The sequence below is a fragment of the Engraulis encrasicolus genome, chromosome 8 (assembly GCF_034702125.1).
Source record: "Engraulis encrasicolus isolate BLACKSEA-1 chromosome 8, IST_EnEncr_1.0, whole genome shotgun sequence".
Taxonomy (NCBI): domain Eukaryota; kingdom Metazoa; phylum Chordata; class Actinopteri; order Clupeiformes; family Engraulidae; genus Engraulis; species Engraulis encrasicolus.
In genome coordinates, this window is record NC_085864.1 from 2,308,828 (window position 1) to 2,318,827 (window position 10,000).

Below are 10,000 nucleotides of genomic sequence, written 5' to 3' on the forward strand. Positions count from 1 at the left end.
AAGGCAGACTTTTGCCAGGAGTTTTTTTCCTGACATGGACAATGGGAACGGCTCGTCCCAATGCAGCGCAGAGCAGCCCTGCACAGCTCCACAGCTCAGTGTTTTGAAACACATTCCTGGGCTAAAGTCGTCTTCTCAGATAAGTGGCTGTTACATTTGCCCAGAGTGGAACCGGAGATATCTCTCTCTCACTTTTTTTGGGTGATATCTCGTGAGTATGCTGAAAAACAAAGGACTTTTTTTGTCGATTTAAGGGCGTGAAGGCAACCAAAAAAAACAGGCATTACAAAAAGACATTTAGAAAGAAAGAAGGGAAAAGAGATGAAAATATGAGGGAAATGTCCCTTTGGAGGCCTCCCTTGACAATGAGCTCTTTTAGCATTGCCAACACGTCAGGGGCCCCATGCAGTCAAGGCTGTGTGTGTGTGTGTGTGTGTGTGTGTGTGTGTGTGTGTGCGTGTGTGTGTGTGTGTGTGTGTGTGTGTGTGTGTGTGTGTGTGTGTGTGTGTGGGTGTGTGGGTGTGTGGGTGTGTGTGTGTTCGTGCACACGTCTGGCTGGGGGGCTACAGGTCTTTGTCTTGACCTGCTGCATACTAGTATTAAGTTTAGTTCAAGCACTTCTTAAGAGTTATATACAGTGTGTGTGTGTGTGTGTGTGTGTGTGTGTGTGTGTGTGTGTGTGTGTGTGTGTGTGTGTGTGTGTGTGTGTGTGCGTGTGTGCGTGTGTGCGTGTGTGTGTGTGTGTGTGCGTGTGTGTATGTGTGTGTGTGTGTGTGTGTTTTCGCGCACGTCTGGCTGGGGGGCTACAGGTCTTTGTCTTGACCTGCTGCATACTAGTATTAAGTTTAGTTCAAGCACTTCTTAAGGGTTCTATACTGTGTGTGTGTGTGTGTGTGTGTGTGTGTGTGTGTGTGTGTGTGTGTGTGTGTGTGTGTGTGTGTGTGTGTGTGTGTGTGTGTGTGTGTGTGTGTGTGTGTGTGTGTGTGTGTGTCCGCACGTGCACCCGTGTTCGGGGGGCAACAAGTACACCTAAGGCTCTTTCTTTCAACTTGTGTTTTTGCATATGTGTGTGGGCGCGCGTGTGTGTGTGTGTGTGTACGTGCATATTTGTGAGTGTGTCTGTGTACTGTCTGTCGATGTGAAAGGCGACATGTAGCTAAGGCGATTTCTGTACAGTGTTACTTTTGTGCTTGAAGTCAGACAAACCTGGTAACCTCTTGCGTGTGTTGGTGTGTGCTTGCATTTTGCCTTTGTGTGTGTATGTGTGCCAGAGTGTGTTGTATGTCTCTGGAGGTCATCTTACTAAGGCGATTTCCGCAAATTAACTGTTTTTGTGCCTTTTGTGTACAAAGAAGCAAACCCAATAACCCCTGGTGTGCGTGTATGTGTGTGTGCGCGTCTGTGTGTCTGTGTGTGTGTGCTTGTGTGTTTGTCCGTGTTGGTGTGATGAGGATCAGCTGGATTGGAATAGCGACATCTACGTGACTAAGGCGATTTCCGCCGTGTTGCGATTTTTTTTTTCTCATGTTTTTTTGTTTGTTTGCGTATCATTTGTGCTCAAAGTCGTGCGAAGCCCATAACCTTTGTTGCAGCTGACGTAGCACAGTAGACATATGCTCTGTTAGACCCATAACATCATAAACAAAACGATTCCTCAGTTTTATAGTGTTTTCTTTTCGCCCTCTGGTAGGGGTGTATTCAATACAATGACTACTTTTATACATAGCTGTGCATATGTGTTATGTACACTATACAGTGATATTTGAGAACAAATCCCTCTCCTTATGCACATGCAAGAAGAATATTCACACCATAGAATACATAAACTGCAATAAAAGGCAAGACAATATCAAAATGAAATATGACGAAATATAGATGAAATGAAATATAGATGAAATGAAATATAGATAAATAAAAAATAGTGCAGGTTAAAGAAGAGTTCTGAGACTGAAGTAATACATAAGTACATACAAAGTGATATTGTATTGCACACAATAGCATTATCACACCTTTAACACTGGGGTCCCCAAAGACCCAGGCCTCGTTCATTAGCTCAGTAATGGGAAACAGAATGGTGCAGCTTTACTCGGAAACACCTGGAAGACATCCTCTCGTGAATGTTCTCACCATGTTCTAGCAAATGTTCTGGTAATGATACTTCCTGTATGTGTACCCTCATCTACCAGAACGCACCAATTCAATACAGTACACACAGGGCAGCCGACAGGGCGGACAAAGGGGACATTTTTCCGGGCCCAGGGACAGAGGGGGTCCAGAATTGGGTTCTCACTACATTATATGTATTGGGTGGGGGGGCTTTCGGATGACTCTGTCCTGGGCCCAGCGAAAGCTGTCACCGCGGCCTTGAGTGTACGCGCACACACACGCTCGCACGCGCGCGCGCACACACACACACACACACACACACACACACACACACACACACACACACACACACACACACACACACACACACACACACACACACACACACACACACACACACACACACACACACACACACACACACGCACATACACACATGCCTAACCACCCTCGACCCACCGCTTGCCCTACCTCATGTGGGGTCAGTGCAACTGTGAACATCAACAGTGCCATTAGCCCTGAGCTAAATGCCTTGTAAACACGTTGGCAACTCAAATCACCCTCATGTCCTTGTGGCCCCTGAGGCTGAGGCGGAGGCAAGGGCCGGGTCTGGCTCCTCCAAAAAAACATCATCTGGGCTTCTCGGGATTAGGACAAATTGAATCCAAAATATCCCCGAACACGGAGGCTGAGACCTACTGAGCGAGGCCAGTCGATATTAGTGCCGGGAAGTGGTAGTATGACCCCTTACACTGAACACACACGCTCGCACACACACACACACACACACACACACACACACACACACACACACACACACACACACACACACACACACACACACACACACATGCACTCACGCACAGTACCCAATCTCTCCTGCACTATCAGCCAAACTACACAGCTTCCTTGGAATCAGTTCTCTCTCTCCCTCTCTCTTTCCCCAATCTCTCTGTCCTCTATCAATCTCTGTCCCTACCTCCACCCCTCCCTCTATCCCACTCTTCTCTCCCTCCCTCTCTCCTCCTCCCTCTCTCTCTCTCTCTCTCGACCCCCATCCCTCTCTCTCTCCTCCTCCCTCTCTCCCTCTCTCTTGCCAACGGCTCCACTCCAGAGAGAATTATCCCCTTAGCGTCAGGGCTAATCAAATTGCCCCGTGGCTCGGAGACGTTAGTTATCGCGGAGCCAAGCGGTGCAGGGAGGTGTGCGGGAGGGTACGGTGTGGAGAGGAGCCAAGCGGAGCAGTCGATAGGCGAGGTGCGAGCTTCCTGTAATCGGCCTTATTAGCTCGCCACGCTGCCCCTGCGCCCCGCACGTGCCACCTTGGCCGCACCGCACATCAGCTCAGGAGAAGTGTGTCTGTGCGCGTGTGTGTGCGTGTGTGTGCGTGTGTGTGTGTGCGTGTGTGTGTGTGTGCGTGTGCGCGAGTGCGCGTGTATGGGAGAAGGGGTGCCATCCAGTTCCTCTCCCAGCAGGTGGGCTTTGTGAGTTAGCACTGAATATTAAGATAGTAAACACCTCCCTTCCCTTTTCCTCTCTCTCTCTCTCTCTCTCTCTCTCTCTCTCTCTCTCTCTCTCTCTCTCTCTCTCTCTCTCTCTCTCTCTCTCTCTCTAACCCTGACTGTCTCTATTTTCTCTCTCTATCTATACCTGATCACTCACTTAATCTTTTCTTATCCTGTTGTTAATTTTATATTTCTCTTTTACCTCTCTCTCTATGTGTGTTCTCTTTCTGTATACTACTCTTTCGTCTCCTCCCCCCATCTCTCTTTCTTTTCTCTCCACATATCCTCACTTTCTCTCTTCTCTTTTTTCTGCCCCCTATCTTCCTCTGTTCTGGGACTCCTGAGCTCTTCTCAGATCCCGTGTTGTTCCTCATCCACTCATCTCAGTATATCAACAGCCTGCCAAAAGGCCCAAGTCACCCAATCAGTGACCTCGTTTAGAGGGGGCCAAAGTTATGGCTCACCCAATCAGTGGCCTAGTTAGAGAGGGCCAAAGGCATGGATCACCCAATCAGTGGACTATTTTAGAGAGGGCTAAAGACATGGATCATCCCAACAGCTTTTGAGTGAGGGGCCCAATCAGTGGCCCAGTGAGAGAGGGCCCTATACGTGGATTAGCCAATCAGGGGCCTACTGGGGGCTCCAAAAGCATGGATCAACCAATAAAGGGACTACAAATGGTCTAAATAAATGAATCAACCGACTTGAGCTCCTGTTTTCCTCCTTGACTCCTACCTGGTTATAATGAGCAGTGCTCTTCAGTAACACATGTGTCCCATTGATCTGTTATTGACATCTCCTTCTGTTTCTCTCTCTCTCCTCAACTCTCCTTCCCTCTCTCTCTCCTTCTCTCTCCCTCATTACCTTGCTTTGCTCCCTCCTTCCTCACTTCACCCACCCACTCTTTCCATCCACCACCTCCTCCATCCCCACGTCTTCTCCTCCTCTCCCCTCCTCTCTTCTCTTCTCTTCTCTTCTCTTCTCTTCTCTTCTCTTCTCTTCTCTTCTCTTCTCTTCTCTTCTCTTCTCTTCTCTTCTCCTCTCCTCTCCTCTCCTCTCCTCCTCTCCTCTCCTCTGTCCTCTCCTCTGTCCTCTCCTCTCCTCTCCTCTCCTCTCCTCTCCTCTCCTCTCCTCTCCTCTCCTCAGGTGGAGTTGCCTCCTCCAGACCTGGGCCCCACGGCGTCTCTAACCCAGACCCTTGCCCTGCTGAGGGAGGTGCTGGCCTCCCACGACTCCTCTGTGGTGCCCTTGGATGCCCGCCAGGCGGATTTTGCCCAGGTGCGATTACACACTGTCACAAACACTCACTGTCATCTGTCTGCCATCAATCAGGCCTGTTACTTTATAGCAATTTGATCTCTTGTGTTGTCTTCCTTAACCTCACTCTCTTTCTCTCAGAATCTCTCTCTCTCTCTGCCTCGGTCTCTCTCTCTTTCTCTCTCTCTCTCTCTCTCTCTCTCTCTCTCTCTCTCTCTCTCTCTCTCTCTCTCTCTCTCTCTCTCTCTTTACATCTCTCTTTCTGTTGACTGAGTGCTGTGTCTGACATGTTGATAATGCATATTATTTTTCTTTTCCCTTTAAATTTGCTGCACCAGCATCAACACCTTCTGTTTCTATTATTTCTATATATTTTGGCAGTCATGGGTGAGCGGTTAGGGCATCAGACTTGCATCCCAGAGGTTGCCGGTTCGACTCCCGACCCGCCAGGTTGGTGGGGGGAGTAATCAACCAGTGCTCTCCCCCATCCTCCTCCATGACTGAGGTACCCTGAGCATGGTACCGTCCCACCGCACTGCTCCCCATGGGGCGCCACTGAGGGCTGCCAGCACGGGCGAGGCATAAATGCAATTTCGTTGTGTGCAGTGTTCACTTGTGTGCTGTGGAGTGCTGTGTCACAATGATAATGGGAGTTGGAGTTTCCCAATGGGCTTTCTTTCATTATTATTTCTATTACATGAAATGGACAAAAACTGGTTTGTGATTGGTTGCCGAGCGGTTGCGGCCCGCTCAGAACAACTGTAAACTAGGCTTCAGCCTTTTAATCTCAGCTGCCATTGTACTTGTATCAGGTGCATCGTAGTCTCACCTGTGCTACTTGTGTCTCCTGTTCCAGGTGCTGTCGTGCATCCTGGACCCCCTGCTGCAGCTGTGCACAGTGTCTGCCAGTAACCTGGGCACGGCGGACATGGCCACCTACATGGTCAACTGCCTCTACATGATGAAGACCACGCTGGCCCTCTTCGAGTTCACAGACAAACGATTGGAGATGCTGGAGTTCCAGGTAGGACAGACAAATCATAAGAAATATGATATTGATCGTTGGCACATATTGTTATTGGGTATACTATTCCATTGATATTGGTATTGTATGTTGTATTGTATACTGGTATGTGGACCAGGGGAAAACATGGTTGATCTCTGATTTGCGGCATGTTATAAAACAAAAAAATCCTCTTGGGATTATTCAAAGTTACTCTTCTCTATTCTACTCTAATCTACTCTAGATTTATAAAGATGTATTGCTCTTTGTTTTTTGTTTTGTCGCCACCCTCCAACATTTGCCTTGGACCCATCAACCCATGTTATGTACTCACCTGTATGCACACATGAACATGCACACACACATGCACACGCCCCAGTGCATGCCCCCAGACAGACATGCAAAACCATCTGCTGCGTCAGCCGTAACAGTGTATGGTGCCACCAAGACAGCAAGCCCTTACTACCTCCTGTTTTCCAGCTGTTCTGTGCCATCGCTCAGGCACCCCTAGCCCTTTCTCCCCTCCTCTGTCGCTAAGTGTGTTACACTTCTTGTTCAGCAGAGAGTAAGTTTAATTAAAAGCATTCTTTTTAGCCAGCCAGCTAGTCGTTAAAAAACAATGTAACATCAGTCTCCCAATACCCCCACGGCCCTTTGGTACTTTATGGCATCGATGTAGAGCCCTCATCTGTGGTAACAAGAAAATTACAGCAATGTTTCTCTCTCTCTCTCTCTCTCTCTCTCTCTCTCTCTCTCTCTCTCTCTCTCTCTCTCTCTCTCTCCATGACTCTGCACTGTAATAGAACAAATTGGAACACCTTTTGGCAGATGCAAAAGAATGAACATGACTAAATGAAGAGCAATAGGGGGAAAATCAAAGCGAAGAAAGATGGAATGTTTAAAAATTACTAAAAGGAAATGTATCTGATGTTAGAGTTAAGCCTTGTTCACACACATCCCTACTAGTTACTCGCTCAGCGAATGAAGTCAATAGAATGTCTATGTGTTCCAGTGAGACAAGGATGCGAGTAGTGTACAAGTGATGCGATGTGGGCGGATCTTGAGTTGAAAATATTTTAGCTTCAAGCGAGTAACCAATTGGAATGCAGAGTTCGGTACTTCTCGCCTGTGCATTGGCAGTAAAAGCCACGGGAACGTTTAGCAAACGTTCCATAAGAGAGTGGCGAGTAGGCGAGTGAGCAAGAAGCTAGTAATAATAACTAGCAGCGACGTGTGTGAAAGTAGCTTTAGTGTACTTTATTTTTCCCAGGAGGAAATTTGTCTTGGGCTTCCATCACTGCATTTGTAAAGTACTCACACCCCTAGCATACATATAATAAAAATCAGAACATAAAAATATATGAGCGATTCTCTAATTCGCCTACACTTTTAAGTCCGTGGATTTTATTTGGCAATTCCACTAACTATTAACTGCATCCAATGATGTTTTGGACATTAGAAAACGTTTATCTTTCATATAATACAGAAAGTGTAGACATAGCATTATTTCCCTCAGCAAGAATGAATATTTAATACTGGTTTTGGGCGTTTTCATGCCGTCCTGTTTTCCAAATGTCAGATTCAGTCTTCATATTAGCATGTAAAGAAACTTGTTTTGCCCAAGACGATTGCAAATGTTGATTCACAGTAATCATCACAATATGACAAAACTGTCAGAAAGACCACTGTCCTTTCCATTATACATGAAATTTGCCATTTTGTGTGTGTCCACGAAAACTGTGTTAACCGTGTCACGGTCTGAAACCTCCTCCATAAATCAGTAATGGTTTGGTCTTAGGCCATACGAATAACATCACGTGATGTCATAACCTCTTTGGCAGGATACGGAAAGACTTTTTGGTAAATTTTGAGCTCCATCCTTCCATAATTTAATCCATTCTTTTTCATGTTCTCATAGCGGGAAAATTGCCTGTCAACAGTGTTATCAACATATTCATAAGAATCTGAATTAGAAATCACATGTGGAAAAACACAGATAAAGCATACAGATACATGAATTGATTAAGGTGTTGTGGTGGAACTTCTGAGGTCCTCAGTTAGCACAACACCATAAAAATGGCTGAAATGTCAACGGTGTTACCGTCAATGGTGTTACAATTAAGTATGACAGTCAGGGTTGCCAGATGAGGCTGATGATTTCCAGCCCAAAAAATGATCAAAATCCGCCCTAAAAACCCGCCCAATTCTATTGATTTATATGGCAGTGGGAAGGTTTTTCTGATAGATGCCATTTTTACCCACACACGGCCATCCTAAGCAGCCCAATTGGGCGGGAACCAGCCCAATCTGGCAACAATGATGACAGTTGAGGAGGAGTATGTTTTTGCCAATTTATATCCATATTGACAGACAAACAAACAAAATAATTTGTGTTCTAGGGAGATGGGTTTGTCTGCTCTGTTTTTTTTCTCCTAAAAAAGTGCAGACTTGTTCCCCTGCACTGTTGACCGTAACACAATTGAGTTACACCGTTGACTGTTTTGAAAGTGTTTTTGCGCTATTGATCCCTTATGTGTTGGAAAAATCCTATGAACATACACTAGGGATTATCTCTGGAGAAGGAAGTCTTGTGTAAGGAGGGTGACTATATTCAAATCAGACGTTACAGGGATTTATGATGAAAAATGTGTCAGTCTGTATCACAGTGACTCATAAAATCCTACTTATGAAGCTCAACAATCACATTTTCTATATCAGTTGCACAGATTAATGACAACGTTACTGCTAAGGGACATAAGCACTTTCAAACATATATTGTTTCAACTCTGTAGTATTTTTATATATGTTTGAAATGACAGTATTTGTCCATAACACTGTTGACAAAATAATTAAGCAAATGTTCGCTTTCATTAGAGTATTTATCAAATGATTTAAGATTAAGCTTGACAATTTGTTTGTTTGGAAACTTAAATATATACACTATGTTAACATCTAGGTCATTTAGTTGAAAAAAAATACTGATAATTGACATTTTGCTTTTGCCAAAAGCGTAGGGAAATCGTAGAATCACTCATATGTGCTCAGATATCTTTTCATTTGTACAAAGTAGTTGTAGGTAAGCCGTCTCACTTGGCAGCCATCTTGACGACACCTTCAGGAGTTTATTCCGGATCAGACCCTCTGAAAGTGAATGGGTTTAAGGGTAGTTAAGGATAATGGGCGCAAAAATCACATGGGATAAACAGACGTGAAATGTTGATTAGACTAATATGTTTAGTTGCTTCTTCTGAGTCAAAATAAAACTTTTAAAGCCAGTATTTCCATAATGGGGCACAAGAAGAACAGTGGTGCACGGAGCTGCAAGATGTTTGGAACGCTGTTTGTTTGGTTCAGGATAATAATTAGCTGATGGCAGCAGAACAGGTGAGATATTTTCCACACCCGCCATACTGACGTTACGAACTGTCGCCACATCATCAATCCTGTGGGCGATTTCGTCAGTGCTCCATCTCTTCTTCAGTAAAACCGTCTCTGATTTGTGTTTTTGTGTGCTTCATTATTTATGTAACTCCTTTTATTTGTTTGTTTGTTTGCCCACCCCCAGATCGAGGCCCATCTGGACACATTGATAAATGAGCAAGCCTCATACGTGCTGACCAGAGCCGGACTCAGCTACATATACAGCACACTACAGCAACACACACCTGAACAGGTGAGGGGGGGGGGGGTGTTGCGTGTGTGTGTGTGTGTGTGTGTGTGTGTGTGTGTGTGTGTGTGTGTGTGTGTGTGTGTGTGTGTGTGTGTGTGTGTGTGTGTGTGTGTGTGTGTGTGTGTGTGTGTGTGTGTGTGTGTGTGATTACGGGATGTGGAGAGGGAGCGAGTCCAATCTGAAAATGTGATCTACATCGGCACACCACAGTGTTGGCACTATTTGGATATCTGCCAGACAGGCACTTTTTTAATTTGCTCATTTCACTGTGAAATTAACAGAAGCAAACAGACAGACATGCTGCATGAAAAGTGGGATTTCCCTCAGCATGTGGCACCGCAGCTTGCAGGCTTAAATTGGGTTCAAACTACACAGGTTTAAAATCGGGTTCGATTCTGACACAGGGTTGTTCCACAGACACGAAAAGACTCGCAACTGACAAGCTCGTCTCCATTCGTA

At 45.6% G+C, this 10,000-nt stretch overlaps 1 protein-coding gene across 1 annotated transcript in view; it reads left to right on the top strand.

Annotated features, from left to right (window-relative positions):
• Window positions 1-10,000, top strand: part of cog6 (component of oligomeric golgi complex 6) — a 77,073-nt gene that overhangs the window by 53,092 nt on the left and 13,981 nt on the right. Inside the window, exons 14-16 of the mRNA XM_063204266.1 lie at window positions 4,758-4,889; window positions 5,725-5,892; window positions 9,437-9,544. Coding sequence (XP_063060336.1) covers window positions 4,758-4,889; window positions 5,725-5,892; window positions 9,437-9,544 — 408 coding nt within the window. The remainder of the gene's footprint in view (window positions 1-4,757; window positions 4,890-5,724; window positions 5,893-9,436; window positions 9,545-10,000) is intronic.